At 38.0% G+C, this 16,892-nt stretch overlaps 1 protein-coding gene and 1 long non-coding RNA gene across 4 annotated transcripts in view; one reads left to right on the top strand and one right to left on the bottom strand.

Moving 5' to 3' along the window:
• The window catches only part of LOC101166851 (uncharacterized), a 45,767-nt gene that overhangs the window by 19,519 nt on the left and 9,356 nt on the right, over positions 1 to 16,892 (bottom strand). The window contains exons 2-21 of one of the 3 annotated variants that reach the window (XM_020704480.3): positions 14,050 to 14,217; positions 13,856 to 13,947; positions 12,922 to 13,043; positions 10,786 to 10,948; positions 6,509 to 6,631; positions 5,698 to 5,811; positions 5,490 to 5,612; positions 5,364 to 5,411; positions 5,245 to 5,286; positions 5,034 to 5,096; positions 4,882 to 4,956; positions 4,413 to 4,496; positions 4,258 to 4,314; positions 2,740 to 2,793; positions 2,574 to 2,627; positions 2,403 to 2,456; positions 2,252 to 2,305; positions 2,120 to 2,173; positions 1,979 to 2,023; positions 1,508 to 1,561 (exon numbers count right to left, since the gene is read on the bottom strand). In XM_020704480.3, coding sequence (XP_020560139.1) covers positions 1,508 to 1,561; positions 1,979 to 2,023; positions 2,120 to 2,173; positions 2,252 to 2,305; positions 2,403 to 2,456; positions 2,574 to 2,627; positions 2,740 to 2,793; positions 4,258 to 4,314; positions 4,413 to 4,496; positions 4,882 to 4,956; positions 5,034 to 5,096; positions 5,245 to 5,286; positions 5,364 to 5,411; positions 5,490 to 5,612; positions 5,698 to 5,811; positions 6,509 to 6,631; positions 10,786 to 10,948; positions 12,922 to 13,043; positions 13,856 to 13,947; positions 14,050 to 14,217 — 1,643 coding nt within the window. Of the gene's footprint in view, positions 1 to 1,507; positions 1,562 to 1,978; positions 2,024 to 2,119; positions 2,174 to 2,251; positions 2,306 to 2,402; positions 2,457 to 2,573; positions 2,628 to 2,739; positions 2,794 to 4,257; positions 4,315 to 4,412; positions 4,497 to 4,881; positions 4,957 to 5,033; positions 5,097 to 5,244; positions 5,287 to 5,363; positions 5,412 to 5,489; positions 5,613 to 5,697; positions 5,812 to 6,508; positions 6,632 to 6,724; positions 7,371 to 7,634; positions 7,727 to 10,785; positions 10,949 to 12,921; positions 13,044 to 13,855; positions 13,948 to 14,049; positions 14,218 to 16,892 lie in introns of those variants that run through there. The other 2 variants (XM_078950799.1, XM_020704483.3) reach the window with 2 other exon arrangements.
• LOC105354433 (uncharacterized) lies at positions 7,785 to 10,561 on the top strand. Its single transcript, XR_909058.4, has 2 exons — positions 7,785 to 8,335; positions 10,284 to 10,561. It is a non-coding gene; the product is annotated as an uncharacterized LOC105354433 (long non-coding RNA).

The following is a 16,892-nucleotide window of genomic DNA, read 5'->3' as shown; positions in this document are numbered from 1 at the left end:
TAAAAAGACATAAATTAAAACAAAAAGTCACTTAAACCACATTTTGCTTCATTAAATACAGTGATTATTAATTAAAGTCAAGTAGAGCTTTATTTATTGCTTGAAAAGGATTGGGAAGAAGCGAACTTGCATAATCCCACCCCTAGTGAGTTAATTCATTTTATAGTTTTACAGTTTTGTAATCCGGTTCTGATCCGATAATTTACCTACAATTTACTGTAAAGGATTTAGGGAAAGTCCAGCAACAAATGTGTACGGTAACTGTCATCTTCATTGTGTTGTGTGTGTCATACAAGCAAATGAGACTTCTGAAAATCTATTATTTTGTTTTGGCAAAATATTCCTTTAAAGCATGATTGACTTTTAACATAATATGTGTTTTATTTCAGAAATTTGAAATCTCTAAGTCAACTGAACTTTACTGACTATCGAAGCTCTAATGACAATCAGATTCTCATGTTTACCAACGCAAAAGTAAAGTAAAAGCGAGGGATCCAATAAAAAAAGTTTTGAGCTTTTACTTTTCAATTATCTAGAATTTTCAAAAAAAAATTCAACAAGCTATCATCAAAAGTTGGCAAGAGCTTCCGTTTTTGGTAATTTGGTTTTGATTCGATTTGATTAATTTATTTCAAGTATTAAAATGTACTGAATATTACAAAAAATATACAAAGACATGAAACCCAATTTCAGATATAAAGAATACTTTGTTTAGAAAATGAAGAAAAAAATAGTTACGATGTTAGAAATTGAGACCATTTAATTGACAGTGTATTTACACATAATCATTAATAGACTTTTTTGCAGTAACCAATTCAGTTCACACGTCACATTAAACTCATCAAATATATTGATTATCAAATAAAGTCATGTAAAGCTTGATTTGTTGCTTGAAAGGGAGTGGGAAGAAGCAAACTTATAAAATCCCACCCCACTGAGTTATTTCTTTCTTATATTTTTTCGCATAGTCATCATAATCCAGTTCTTATCAGGGCTATTGCAGATTATTTGTCAAGAAACAAAATGGAGTGCTTATTGATTATCCACACAAAAAAACTTCCTTACATCATTTTAGTAAATATTAATATGAATCATACTTCATTTAACATATGTCTAATATTCATTGATAATCACCAGAATGCATTATTACATTATTCCAATAATTACTAATACACATAGATAGATAAATTAAAAATAGATTAAAAAACGATTGCTTATTGATCACAAAATACTTTCATATCAATTCAGTAAACATTTATACGTATTGCATGCCATGTAACAGATATGTTAATTCAGTACTGAAATAAAAATAGGATTTAGTTTAAAAAAACTCTGCCCTTTTTTAATCCTCATTTTCATCAACATCATTGGTTTTATTAGCAAAGACTTGATCTGATTCAAACACAAATCAAAAATTGTTTTTTTTGTTTTTTTTGTCAGTGGAGCTAAAAGCAGGAATGTTACTTACATGAACAAAAGTGGGTCTATTTGAGAAAAGTTTACTTACTGGCTGGCCTGGGGGTCCAGGACGACCTCTGGGACCATTTAGACCTCTGGGACCCTTGGAAAGTGTGTCATAGTTAAAAACTATGTAAAATAAGGTCACATATTTTATTTTAAAGGTTCATAATAGTGAGTCGTGAAATTTAGACGTCTTTACAACCACTTTCATCCATGAGAAGCTGTGTGCATACTGCTGTGTGTGCATACTGCTGTATGCACATGAGTGTTAAGCAAGTCACAAGTGTGACCTGTATAAAAATCTTGACTTTTACTTTACATTACTGGATAAACACAAAACATCACCCCTCTGATGAGAGCTCAAAACTTCTTACATACAGAAAAGTGACTTTTTCTTAATTTTTCAGCATCTGTCACAACTTATTTAATAGAACAACAGACATTGAACTAACAAGCCAAGTTTTATCGTCCAAAAGTGACTCAAAGCAAACTGTAAAAATATCTCAACTATACTTACAGAATCACCTGGTTGCCCTCGTGGCCCTGGAGGCCCCATGGATCCCTGTTTATAAAAAATTTGACATTTGAAAAATATGAATGCCCACATGCACTCATCCTTGTAATTAAAAAAAATCTGCCTGTTGGCATGAGCTCTCACCTTTTCCCCTCGCAGTCCGGAGGGACCTGCAGGACCAGGTTTCCCCCTGTCCCCCTGAGGTAAAACACAAATGAAGATGGCCATTCTATTAACCAATTACACACCGCCCACTCCTTTGACCAGATAACTCACCTTGTGTCCTTTGTTCCCAGGAAGGCCGGGCAAACCATCAAACCCTCTATCCCCCTGAGAGGTAAAAAGGAACATGAGAGGTGTGGGGGTCAACATTTTCTGTAGACAGAACTGTAATTAAGTGAAATGTATGCGACTGATGACAGCTGACCTTTGCTCCTGCCTCTCCTATTTCACCTCGGCCCCCATCGGCGCCTGCTCTACCCTGATCAGTACACACACACATTACAGTGAGAAGTTCATTAACTGACATTTGGTTGATGAAGTGAAGGTATATGTCAGTGTAATATGTAGAGGTGATTACTTCAGTTAATAATCTTACCCGTTTACCAGGTCGTCCGTTCTGACCTGGGATACCTGACAGTCCTGGAGGTCCCTGAGGTGAAAAAGAGGATATGGAAGCTGAGATACATGGTGAAGTAGAGCAGAGAACCCAAATGCTGAAATGTAACGATGAGATGTGTCGTAATGACAGTGAACTAACGTACTGGTGGTCCCATCTCGCCACTGTTCCCCTTCAATCCTGAGGGACCTGGAGAACCCTGAGAAAAATAGGCTTGTGAAGATCAATGGAGAGCAAAATTCCGACACAAAAGGAGATCTGACCAATGTCTCAACCATTGACTGTATATGAAAAGAAGACTGAGTGGCCCCTCCCTCCTCGATTTCCAAATAGGAAGTACCCACTTGTTCCAAGAAGCCAAAACCCCACAGACTTCTCTAGAGAAATAAAAAGCTTTTACTCAGTCATTCTATTTGTCAGAATAACCACTCTTGCTCTTTTGTAACATATTCTTGCTGATTCTTTATTTTTTATAATAATTTTTCTGTAGTGTAAGTAATTCGAGTTATAAACTGACCAATAAAATAAAACGGCCTCAATAAAAGTACATGGTCTCTCGTCAGACCTTCGAAACGTTTGATTGACAGATTCTCCTGGGGACGCTTTCAAGAAGTAGGGGTGTGAACTTCCAACAAGTTCACTTCTGATTGATGAGAGCGGTTGCCATAGAAACGATGATTCAGACTGACTCAGACCAATTACTGCTTACCGATGTCGTCTGGCTCAAACATGTTGCCGTCCGTATTGCGAAAAAATGGTGACTGAATTAACTTAATTTGTTTGGAGCCGGAAACAGTCATGGGTGGCGTCACACTCACTCGATCCAGTTCTCTTTTACAGTCAATGGTTTCAACAGAACTCAGCTTTGCACAAGAAGAACGTGAATCACGAATGTATCTATAAAACCTAAAATTTAAGCCATCTATGAAAGTCATCTGAAAGTCAGTAAATATTTCTTCTTTACAGTTTCTAGATGTGACTGGGAGGCAAAGTTTAGTTGTCAATTCCCTGTCTTGTATAGCTAATTTCCTGCTTAGGTTCAGAAAGTCAAGACCTTCTAAACTTTTCAGGTTCTCTTTAAACATTACTTTTTTATGGTTCAGCCTGGCTTAGTCGACCCTCAGCCTTCACTTTCGTTATAGTGCTGTAGCCTGGATGGCTGCAAGACATCCCATAATTTACTAAACTCCTTTTCTCAAGCTGCACATGTAAGTCCAATAGCTCTAATTACTGCATTCAGAAATACAGTTAGCCCAAACTGCAGTAAACTGGATTAAGCATAAATTGAGATATGCTCTGCAAAAAGGGCTTTGAAATTAGGTTTGACAGCTTTTTTAATTTGAAATGTTCTTATGGTCCTTTTTTATTTCAAAAGGAGCAGAAACAATAACCTCAACCTGTAAAACAAAATGAAAATCAGAAAAGGATTTTTGTATACAATACCGAAGCCACATGTTAAAGAACAATAACTCAAACCAGGAGTCAGTGTTCCTTTAAATGTTTTATCCGTATCCAATAATATTTCATTAGACGTTTATAAAGGTAATATTGCAGAAAATATTTTGGGGTACGCTTTTTTTAAAGTCAATTTAAAAAGATTAAAGCTTCAAAATGTAGAAATGAACATTAGAACAAAAGTGACCGCATGCATGAGCTCACTTACCAGAGGTCCAGGTCTTCCCCTTAGGCCTAAAGGCCCTGGAGGCCCTTTCATTGACAGCTACAGAAACAAATGATGAAATGCTCAGATGTGTTTTGTTTCTTTCCACAATTGGAACAATAATAAAACTGTTTTAAATGTAGGTTTTGTTTGTGCACCTTGGTTTGCTGCAAGATGGCCTGAGCCTGCGCCTCCTGAGCAGAGACTACAGCGCCTGTCCGAGGATCTCCACCTGACTGGAACTGCACTCAGAGCAGAACAGTTATCAAGTGAGACCCAGTACCCCACCTAGTGGTCTCAAAAGTGTACTGCAATCAAGTCATTTCTTAGTACTAGAGAGCTACAATTTAAAATGATTCAATAGATGAAAGAATAAGAATGAAATAAAAACCAAAAAAGTCACCAAAAAGATCAGTGAAATAACTAACACATATATGTTTAATGTCTTTTACTCAGAACAAAGATTTGGCCCCTGAAAGGCACAAACAGAAAGCTTTTGGCTGCTTTTTCCAACGGCAGTCTTTAAAAATTACAAGGTACCCTAAGGCTTTTTTAAGCAACAAACTGTTGCTGAAATATCACAGTGCCCTGCAGGGCCTCTGGGACACAGAAGCATCTTTCTGTTACCGGTATGAGCATGATGTTTCCTGGAGGGCCTGGTATCCCGTCCGCTCCATTGAGGCCTGGTTGCCCTGGAGGACCCTGTTGGGTGAGAAACAAGAAACGCTAGGAGACATGTTGCGGTGTGTTCGGTCAATCACTCAGCAAATAACTCATACCAGCTCTCCAGGGTCTCCTCGAGGTCCCACTGGTCCAGTGATTCCAGGAGGTCCCGGTTCTCCCTATAAAAACAGACAAGAAGCCTGTTAGACATAGACCTGGTTCAATAATATATTCTATGAAGTTAATATTAAATTCTATGAAGTTAATATTAAATTCTATGAAGTTAATATTAAGTTTCCTTTTTTGGCAATTTAGAAAACTACAAACCTCAGGTCCTGGAGGTCCATAAGGTCCTGTAATCCTTGTTCCCTGAAAATGTAAAACACAAATAGGATAAAATAAGGCAAAAAAATAGAAAATGACTATTATTGGTTTGTTTTTCTTACCGCTCCTAGATACCCTGGCTCTCCTTTATCTCCTTTCTCTGGTATATCCTAATGGACAAATCATTTTTAATAATTTCTGTAAAAAAAACCTTTTTTTTTCAGTAAATCAATAAAATCATGGAACACCTGTGTGCTAAGAGAGTAGCCGGGTTCTCTCTCCACAGGTCCATACCGCTCATCATACTCTTCCTCATATTCATACTCGTTGGCACGGTGGGTGGTGTTGTCATAATATTCATACTCTACTACCTGTCGGAACAGCAAAAAAGTAATAAGAAAGGGAAGTAAATCCATAAAAGTGAAGCTTGTTCTGGGCTTTATTGTCATTTCTCACCTCATACTCAGTCATATTCGAGGCTTCGGTGCCAACAGGGATGTCCTCATAGAGGTCATTGTAGTCAAACTCTTCAAGATCTTCCACCACAGGTTTTTTAGGCTTTCTCTCTTCCTGCAGACCAATAAAAAGGCAAATTTTATCATTTATCTTTTAACAAATTTTCAAACATCAACAGAAAGTAATACAATTGAGATGTTTAGCACAACTGTGAAATATTAAATTTACAACTTTGTGCAATTAGAAGTGTTTAGTAACAAGAAAAAATATCATGAAGAAGGCAATATTTGCTTAAGAAAAAAATTGTCTTAGAGATTGTGAGGGTAAAAATCAATAAGAAAGTTATAAAGTGGAGTTCAAAAGCAGAGAGCATTCATGCAAGCTAGCGTATAAGCATCAATTTCTTATGTAAGTTCAGCACATTACAGCTACACATCTTTTTATCCCCCCAGTTTTTGCTTGCAACAATGCAGTGAAAGTTTTGACACAAAGGTGAATTTTAAACAGCTGAGGAGAAGAGAAATATAAATCCTAGAACTGATTCGAGCAACATTTGTAGTGTGCATTCATAAGGGAGAAAATCATCAAAAGTTTAAAAAAAACACACACATCAAAACTGCGATGGAATGGAGTTGCAGGATTTATTTTCCACAGATCAAAGCCAGCATTTACCCTGCTCTACCTACAGGATTTCAATATCACGAAACAAAACGATCAAATGCCTTTTTAATTTCTCTTTAAACATGTTTCTGAAGTATTTACAGTTAAGTTACTATTCTTTTCACTTCCTAATTGATTTAGAGGAACTCACCTCCTCAGTCTCTTTTAGTATGGAGTCATAGGGTAAAGGTGCATCACAGTCTGGAATGTAGTCCTGACAGTAGGTCTCTGCTGCTCCAGGCTCATCAATAATCAGCAGCTGCTGGATTTCTCCCTGTGCCACAAAAAAAGCAAAGATAAAACTGAGACCCAGTGACTACAACTTTGCTGTTAAATGTGGTATGAACAAAAATAAATGTCAAGTTACATCCATTTAACTCTCGTGACTTTGTCTTTATTGTGTTCATAGGGTCAGATCAAAGTGACCCCACATACTGTTTTTATCGGCTCTCCACAGTTAATCACCTCCAGATCTTTAGTAGGGATTGGAGCCAGAACATAAAAATCATAGGCAGACATTAAGTCTTATACTTTAACACGTGCACACATGTATATGAAGATGAAGCAGTCCAAGCCAAACCCAGTCAGCAGGTCTTCAGCTTAACAGATGGTTCGTCTGACAAAACAGAGGTCACAGTTTGAGGTCAAGATGAGCTCATACCTCATGAATGAAACTAGAACTAAAAAAAAAGACAAGAGAGCCTTTAGATCTGATTGCAATCATTCAGGAAACAACTATTTATGATCTCAATAAATAAAAAAAAAGTAAAAACATCACAGCAGGGCTCAGAAATAGTTAGTCAAAATGTTTTAAGTTGTTGCACTTCATTGCTGCAACAACTTGAAGTCGGTGCAATAAATAGAGCTTTAAGCAGGTTTCTTTTTTTAGTCAGTCAGTCCATCCGTCCGCCAACCAGCCAGTCTAAATACAGGGTTGTGTCAAGGTAGGCATCCAAAGTAAAAATCTCTGCCAAATCAATTCTGTGTATCAGTGAAAGCTGGTTCACTGTGGCAACCCCTGAAGGGAAAACCCGAAAGGTTTTGATTCAATCAACTGCAATCGTCTTAAAATTGCATACAGCTGCACACTGAACACACTTTCCGATTGCTTAGAATTGACAGTTTCATCATTTAGATTTTAAGTTTAAAAGCATTGATGCACTTTAATTGTGTTTGGCAAAAAGACACATTTGGGCTGTAAGTAATTGTAAGGTTTCTTCTGGAGGCAACCAAAACAAAATAAAAATGATTTAAAAAAATAAAGGTTATTTGATTACCGTCGTTTTAAATTTATTTAGATTTATTTAAACTGCATAATATAACTGGACGAATCGCGTATGACGTCAACCATGGATGTTTTTTTCCACCCATAGAAATGTCTTGCTTCCGATGCAAATTTATTTTAAAAAGTCAGGATTTCCGGTTCCGGGTCAGTACAATATTTGCATTGAGTTGCCGTTACAGGTCGGGTAGCGAAAGCTGCCCTATTTCATTTGCAAGGAGCGTTTTCTGGCCATGGCCTCGAAGAAAAGCCCGGCGACTGCTGAAGAGGAAGACATCCGAAAATCCCTTAATGTCTTGACTGAGGACGTGATGGACTGTAAGATCCGACAGCAACAACTTCTGGAGCTCCTGCTGGAGGAGCGGAACCGGCTGCTAGCCCTGAACGAGAGAAAAAACAAGAAGCTCGCCGAACTCGAGAAGCGAGCGGACGAACAGGAGCAGCTCGCCAGACTCAATGAACTGATAATCACCGGACTAAATGTCAGACCCCGGCCAGATGCGCCCGGTGAGATGGAGGGAAGCTCTCCCCCTGGGGAGGGGGAGGCTTGCCGCCCCCTCCCCAGCAGGAGAAGGCTGTCTGATAAACAAGCGAACATCCGAAGGGCTGCGAATCGAAAACACAAACTAGCTTTGGTGAAGGCGCACGGAGAGAAACTGAAGGGAACTGACGTGTGACGTTCACTGGACCCACGAGGTAAAATCAACACTTGAAAAGTCAACTGTGACCTTGGTTAGCAACAGAGTGTTCTCTACTGTGAACAACTTGACCTCAGTTTATTCAGTTACTCTGGGAACAGCTTCTAGGAGGACATTGACCCTAAAAACTCGATTGTCCCTTAATTAACATAGAAACAGATATTCCACCACAGATGACTACTTTCTCAAATGTACTAACGGTGAAGCATTAAAAGGAGAAGAACCAACACAGCCACAGATAGTAAGGTCTGATTAGATTAGATTCATTTATTAATCCCACAAATGGGAAAATTTCCTTGTTATATTGTGTGATATTTAATCAGAATGGAGACAAATTATTGAAAGTGTTGCCGTCTCATCCGGATATGGATGGTTCAGGACGTCCAAAAATGAAATGTGCAGTTGGGAAATGAAAAGACACACAAGAGTCTGCATGAATTTTCAAACCTTTTGCAAAAGGGGAGATGTGGAGAAAGAAACACAACCTGTAAGGCTTTGTGGCTGTCCGCTCTCTCTGTCCTCAAGGCAAAAAGGCTTTTTTATTATTCAGTAAGGGAAGATGAAAACATACAATATACGTCATTAGAATGGTGTGTTTTTGTTTAGTCTGCATAAACACTCCAGTACAGAAAGAAAACAGAGACCAAAAGTCAAAAACAGGCCTACTGGTGACTTTGGTACCTATTATCTATTACTGAAGGCAGGAATCAAGCGTATTTCTGCAATACAATATCCATTCATATATACAATCCATTAAATGCATAATGACAAGAACATAGAAAATATAATAGGACCCCTATAATGCATAATGAAAAGACCATAGAAAATATTATGGAACCCCTGTTCACCTCCACAAAAGCCTGCTTAGTTCAATCCATTTATTGTAGCGATGTGTATTTTTCCTTCTAACACGATTCTATACACATCTCACACATGGTCCACGAATCCATGCATAGAAACTAACTTTGGTGATACAATATAGTCCAAATCTTTTACACGAATGGATTAAATCTGATTTATAGTATTCATTTGGCATTTAAAACTATAGATAAAAATACAGAGAAACTGTTGTTTCTCACTGGCACATTTAATTTTAAGCAACAAAAGCTAAATGTATTTGACATAACAGTGTTAAACATTAAAACCTGGCATGTGGAGTCTTTTAGACGGTTTTGTTCTTTAAAAAAAAAGCGTCATTTTTATTTATTCAAGTATTGTTTGATGTGCTGTAAAAAAAAAAGAAAGATGTGAGATGTTTAGTGCACACAACACATCACTCGCTGTGGTTCTTCTTCGGCCAAATGGAATTGACTGAAGAATCAAGCTTGTCTTTTTGTTTGCATCACATGGACAGAAGACGGCAGAGACACAACAGGAAGAGATAAAGTTTGACAGAAATCAATGATCTAATTCCTGAGCAATCTTATACTTTTTTACCAACATGATCTTATTCATATCTGTGGTTTTCAACCAATGCTTCTGTTAATTCCAGAGCTCGATTGATCTTCCTGAACCTAGCGGTGTTTTTTACATCCCTACTTTATTTATAAAGTGCCAGATCAAAACTAATTTTTTCTCTAAATTACACAAAAATATTAAGAGCTTTAAAATATTGATATTATTATCCAATTCAGCCCTGCTTACTGAGATGAAACCAGATTCTCCTAATAGCATTCTAATGATTTAAATGAGCAGGGAAGGTTTTTAGTCCTAAGCAAGAAAAGGGTCACAGTAGACCACAGTTTAAGTAACCTTTTGGCACAATCCCAGTAAAGGAAGATCCATCTCACTTTCAGATACGCTGGGTTGTTTGGTCAATCTGCACATCATTATCAATTAAGCCTTCACTTTAAACCGATAGCTAACTTGCCAGCCCTTTTTTGTCAGCCAATTACAATCCTATTTTCACCTTTACATTCCTAAATGGTTGTCTTTCTGCTTTCTAGATGGTTCGCTGGCCCTCCTCCATCCCATTCTCAACCAGGAGCAATGCTGTGGTTATGGTGTGGCCTTGACCACCATCACCCGTAAGGTTCTGGGGTCCGAATTTATCCCAAGCATGAAGACGTAATCAGTCCAGACTTGATTAGGGATTTATTTCAAAGAAATCTTTACTTGCATTCCTAAGATCTCGCTTAAAATGAACATTCTCAGTCCCTGAATGGTTTTACATCTTGTTTGAATGTAATTTTGAAGTACCAAACTAAAAAATGTGAATTTCTTATTTTGACTTCAGTCATTCGTGAATCTTCAGCTCATAAGAGGTGGCTACCGAAGTTTATCAGTCAGGAAGACTCTTCCTTTTTTTCCTAATGTTAACAAACCCTTCATTGTTTGGTGACGTTTGAGCAAATCACAGATTTAAACATTGCTGCTCGCTGCATAAGAGTCCTGAAAATGAAGCCTGGACATCAAAACCCAAGAGGGGAGGTGAAACAGCAGACCAACCTCGAACACATCCTCGTCCAGCAGTCTCGTCCCGAACACCGTGACGCCGTCTGTGCTGATGTGCGGATCAAAACCTCTGAGCAGGTCCAGGGTGTCCACCTTTTCACAGTCTACAAAGAGACTCACCGACTGGCCTTCCACACTGTAGGCTACTCTGTGCCATCTGGAAACGACACACACCAAATACAAATGCTTTTCAACTCAGGAGGGGCTAAAGAGCAAATTTCTTCTTAGACTCTCATTTTCAGAAAAAAATATTATTAGATTTAAAAAATTAAATATTGTAGATTTTTTTTCAAGTCTAAAAATTTTTTCCAGAGTTGCAGATAAACATGAAATAATGCTGCTTCAACAAGAAATTACAGAAGAAAAAAAAACAATCCATTAATTTTACTTTTTTTAATGCTAAAAAATATAGAAGGAAACCATGATGCTCCTTTCCTCAGCATTTCAGAATATTTGATCAGCTGTTAACATAGTGATGGGAGCATGGAGACCAAGGTAGCTAAAAATAGATACCTCTACATCAACAAATTTTGGTATCGACCACTCTATTAAAGTATCAGTCCCTGATTCATAAAAGAGAACAAAGAAGTAGATGTGTCAGTTTTAGCTTTTCTTGGTTGTTAGGTAAGTTACTCCTGTGTTTAGTGCCAAAACACCCCCAGCCCACAGCATGTTGATCTGCTCCATCAGTCATGTGACCAGAGGAGCTGCGAGGTGTCCATGTCACCCTTATCAACAACACAGCATGGCTTAGGTAGGTGATATTAGATACAACAGTTTTGTATTCTAAACCTTTTACATTAAAGTTTTTGCCTTGTCAGTGTTTGATGACATTTGTTTTTAGGATAACAAATGATATACTTGAGAAAAAAATTCACCAGAAACTGCGTGTGATCGATATCAGTAATTGGTATTGAATCTTTTATGCAAAAATTAATGGGTAGATATAGAACCTTAAAAGTGTGGTATAACCCACCACTATTATCCCGGCTCCTTAACTAATAAAATATCTTATTGGTTGGTTAGTTTAAATTGAACTGAGACTGCAGAGGACTGTCACTCCTTTATTCAGTTAATCTGCATTCACAGTCAAGTGGCTGAAAAGGGCTTATAGTTACTATGACTACACATCTGGAGACAACAATGTCCAAAATCTCTGACCAAGAAGGGCAAAAAAAGCACAAAGACAACTATCTTTTACATAAGCCTTGCTGCAGTAACAAACACCTTCAGCTGCTCAATTACAAGCCTTGTTGAACTAGTTCTATCTTCTTACACAGTTGAACTTGTTAAACAGCAGTTGTAATATAGAAAGCTCATCTCTGATATTATTGACTGGTGTTAAGGTAATTGACTCTTTTTAAACACATCAACAATCAAATGATGGTGGATTTTAGCAGGAAGAAGAAATCGCCCCACCTGCCTGTTAACATTGTTGGAAACAGCATTAAGATCGTCCCGTCCTTCAAATACCTTTAAGTCTACCTTGACCAAAAACTGGACTGGGCTGAGCAGACTATGGCCTCTTACAAGAAAGGCGGGAGCAGAGTTAAGGTTTTGTTTTATTGAGGATGCTATGGTCATCCAATGTCTGCAATCAAATGTTACACAATTTTATCAGTCTGTTGTGGCCAGTGCTGTTTTTTATGGTGTGGGCTGTTGGGGCAACAACATCACAACGAGGGAAGGTAAATTGGCAGGATAAATCGATCAAGAACTGTGTTGCCGATGTGGGGTGAGGGGGTTCACTGTGGGCTTGCTGGTGGAGGACTGAATGATGAGTAGGATAAAGGCTGTCCTCAACAACACAAATCACCCACAGCACAAGACTTTGGCTTCTCAGAGGAGCAGCAGCAGTGACCGGCTCGTCTCGCTGGACTGCAGAACTTGGTGATCTCTTATCCCAGCTGCTACAGGACTTTATAATGAGATTTTATCAGTTTTATTATACCTCCGAGGCAGCATTTTAAGTATTTATTTCATTCTGGTCTTTAATTTTTTGAGGATGAATAAAGTATTATCCACCTATCCATTGATCTATTCATTCATTTCCTTGCTTTGGGTTGTATATGTACATCATCCCTGCCACAGTGACAAGACATTCAGCATAAAAGTGTCAGTGTTACTCACTTGCCATCAGCCAGGTTGACCTTTCTAAAGGTGGGATAAAATTCTGGAGTTGGTTGACCCTTGTGGTCTTCGTACAGGAATACAGGAGAGCGAGCAACTTCTAAACCCAACTGCTGAGTGCCCTGGTACACCCAGAAACCAAAAAAAAATCACAAAGGAAAGGAAATTATTTTTCTTCATGAAAAATACATCTGCAATTTAATTACCGTATTTTCCGGACTATAAGTCGCACCGGAGTATAAGTCGCACCAGCCCAAAAATGCATTATAAAGTAGAAAAAAACACAGATAAGTCGCACTGGACTATAAGTCGCATTTTAACTTTCACAACCTTATATGACACAATCATAGCAGACTGTTTATCTAATAATTTCACAGTAATTCTTTCTCTTAATTATTTATTCCTTTCATGAAGCATCATTGGCCAAGTAATACTCTGTTTTCATCCTGTATTTGTAGAAACAGTTTTCACTTTTATTGCATTTCTGAATCTATGAAATCATTGGAAAATAGAATATTATGTTGTTAGCCTTCAAGATCTTACTGTAAAAAAAAGTTTGCTGATTCTCTGAGTCACTGAACATCCTCTTAACAATTAACATACCTCATACAACAAATTGACCCAGGAACATCATCTCTGTTCCTCACAAATGAACATAACAGGAGGGTTAACAATGTATTTATTTCAATTTATTTCTAATATAAGTCGCTGCAGAGTATAAGTCGCACCCCTTGCCAAACTATGAAAAAAAGTGCGACTTATAGTCCGGAAAATACGGTATTCTCTTTAGTTTTTCATTGTTTGAAGAACATCAACAAAGATTTTTAGCATTTCTGAAAGACCCTCGTTTAGACTTTAAAAAGTCTGAAGTAAACGCGCTGTGAATCTCTAAGAATGAGTTGATCCAGCAGCAACCTGCATGTTTAATGCATACCTGTGTGTCATACATTGAGAAGAGGAAAACCTGGGATCCTTTCACAGCTTTCACTGTCGTCATTAGTGAGAAGTTTGCAGGGAATGGGGTATCTTAGGGCACCAAACACAGGACATCAGAAAACACATGTTCCAAGATTTACATTTGCTCTCTGAAACAGGCCCGCAAATCATACAACAAACAAACAAACTCACCTGGAAAGAGTTGCTTTGTGGGCACGCTTACTTGGATCTTTTTGTTAATTTTAAAGGAGAGGTCTGTCTCCTTTCTTCCCGTCCTGCTGGTGCACAGTCCTGCTTCCAGTGACACACCCTCCATGTCCTCTGACAGCTCCAGGATTTTCAGGATGTCAATGGGATTAGCTGTGACAGCAAACAACAAATGTTGGAGACCACTGGGGAACTGTTTTTGTCATGCCCAGAGTCAAAAACTCTGTAAAGATGCATTCACATTTATGCAGGTGAAATCCATCCTGTCTTCACAATTGTGTTTGACAAGCTTCTACTCTGACACTGATTACATCCAGGATGAAGTCAAATTCTTTCCATGGTGACAAAAAGGCCTTCTTCTTCATTCATCTTCCATTTAAATGGAATTTGATTTCTAGCTTGTGATTTTACTTTTCTAATTGTTATTTTACTTATTTAAGAATAAATACCCAATGACCCAGTGCTGGCTTGCCTTCACCAGATGAGAATCTAGAAGAGAAATTTGGTTCTTTAAATCTGTAACTTTGTGTGATAATGGACTGTAATAACAAGGGAGACACATTTAAAAAAACATCAGCTGGGGTTCTTAGGAATAACACTTTTATTAAAGACCCACCCAACTACCTTCAAAGCATTCCCAGTGGTCTTTTAATTGTTGTTTTGTAGTCAAAATCAAAAAACCTGCGTAGGTTTCTAGGACAGTCTCTGCAGAGCGGCAGTAGTTCAATATAAATTTGCCTTTAAATTGTGGACGGGACTGTTGGCACGAAGTGAGCCCATCCCCTTCCCATCATCCATCTGTTTACACTCTTTCCCGTGAGCTTACAGCCCCTCACACCCCCAACCTAACATTACCGGTGCTACAAAAATGAAGAGCCATATTGGAGCTATCCAGCCGTACAGTTTGAGACCAGATGCCAGCTCAGACGAGGAAAACAAAGACGCACATGGATCTATTTGTCTGCATCTGAATGTATCAGAATAGAATGCAGCAGGGAGCTTGTGGCTTTCCATAGTAGCTTGTACGTCACGCCTACAAGCTTTTTCCAATGGCATTTTTTCATCTGCTCCTGATTCACAACGGTATGAATAAAGGAATACAATTTAAATGTCATCCATCATGAGAAAATGTCCACAAGAAACACTAAAAAATACAAATTTTATCGGAGTGGGTCTTTAACAAAAACATAATAATAATAAAAAATCGGACTTAAAGTTTCATTATACAACATTGTTGTGTCAGCATCTTCTCAAGATCACACTCATGCAAATGTATTTTTTCTCAATACTGTTTATTCAGTGTGATATTTTAAGCAAATAAAAGTGACAAATCACCAGTTTGAAGACACACAGTGAGATGAGTTTGCATGAGCAAAAAAAAGAAATTGTTTGTACACGTATATTGCCTAAATCTAAAATTTGACATGATACAGATTTGAAACCAAATCAACGCAACTTTGTCAGAATGTAGTCATTATTTCAGGCAGTGTTTTTTAAAAACTCTTGTACTACATACTGCAAAAAAGTAAGGAACACCTAAATAATTAAGCTTTTATGTCCTACAGAATTCAAGTGCATTGATTGATAAATCCTCACTAAAATTGCTACTTGTAGGAGCTCAAAAACATCTGCTTGCTGCAGGTATTTAATATGATTACATAATAAAGCAGCTTCACTGGCTCCATTTTAAATCTAGAGGTCTCCACCACACAAACCATACAGGTTAAGGAAATGAGCACATATCATGCTTTCTGACAATTTGACCCGACACCAGACAGAGATGCAGGCGAACAAACCTAGAACAAAACAAGACAGAAGTCAGAAGTTGCAATTAAAGCAAAACAATGAGACTAGAGGAGAAAAATCAACTGCATACTAAATCTGTAGGGAACCTTGTGTGACAGAAAGTAGAAGAATAAATAGTAGGGGAGAGGAGGACATGTCTCTACTGGTGTGACTACTTTTCATACGCATCTCTGGGTCTTACGTAAACCAACCATCTGCCTAACACCTTTACACACACACACACAAATGCACACACTCTGGTAGGCACACACGAAGCTGGCAAACTATCAAAGTCTGAGAACCAGATGTATTTGTTGCCCTTTATTTCAGTGTATCCGTCTGTTTGCCAGTCTTTGGCCTGTTTGCCTGCTGGCTCTGCATCAGCTTGTAATTCACTCTGTCTCAAGGTTTCTAAAGGTAAAACTATAGCTGTTAAAACTTCCAGGTGTTTCATGTTTCCTTTATGGGCTAACAAATAAGTAAAAAACACGTTGATAGTCTGACTTTTTGCTCGTTTCGATTCTCTTACTGCTAACTGCTATAACTTCTAACACCATAGATCAATGCTTTATGAAACAGTATCTATTAGGAAGAATTCAGTCTTCCTCCAAACTTAGCTCATTTTAGGCAGATGTATCTACCAAACTCAACCTCTTTTTTTCCCCCTTGCTGCAGGGCTGCATCCATGCCCTCCCTTGTAAGATAGATGTGGTTCCTTTTTGCAAACGTAAAATCAGTTCCAATGTAACAGTTGTATTAAATATTGACAGTGAACAGGTGTCTGACTTCCCCCAAAACAGCAAAGCAGGAATAGAAAGTGACATTGCCAAATGGTTCTTTGCGCAAACACCAAAGTCTATAAATTTCTTTTCAGTGACTCTCTTTAAGAACTCTATTCTAGCAAAGAGGTGGTATTTAACTGTATTCAGCTGTGAGTCCATGGCCCTGATTGAAAGATCTTGATCCTAATCCCAACAGCTTCCCATGTAAATGTCAAAAACTGAACTAATAACAGGACCACATCATCAACAAAAAACAAAGAT

The sequence above is a fragment of the Oryzias latipes genome, chromosome 1, assembly GCF_053564925.1.
Source record: "Oryzias latipes strain Hd-rR chromosome 1, Olatipes_Hd-rR_3.1".
NCBI classification, from domain to species: Eukaryota; Metazoa; Chordata; class Actinopteri; order Beloniformes; family Adrianichthyidae; genus Oryzias; species Oryzias latipes.
This window is presented reverse-complemented; position numbering and strand designations above follow the sequence as displayed.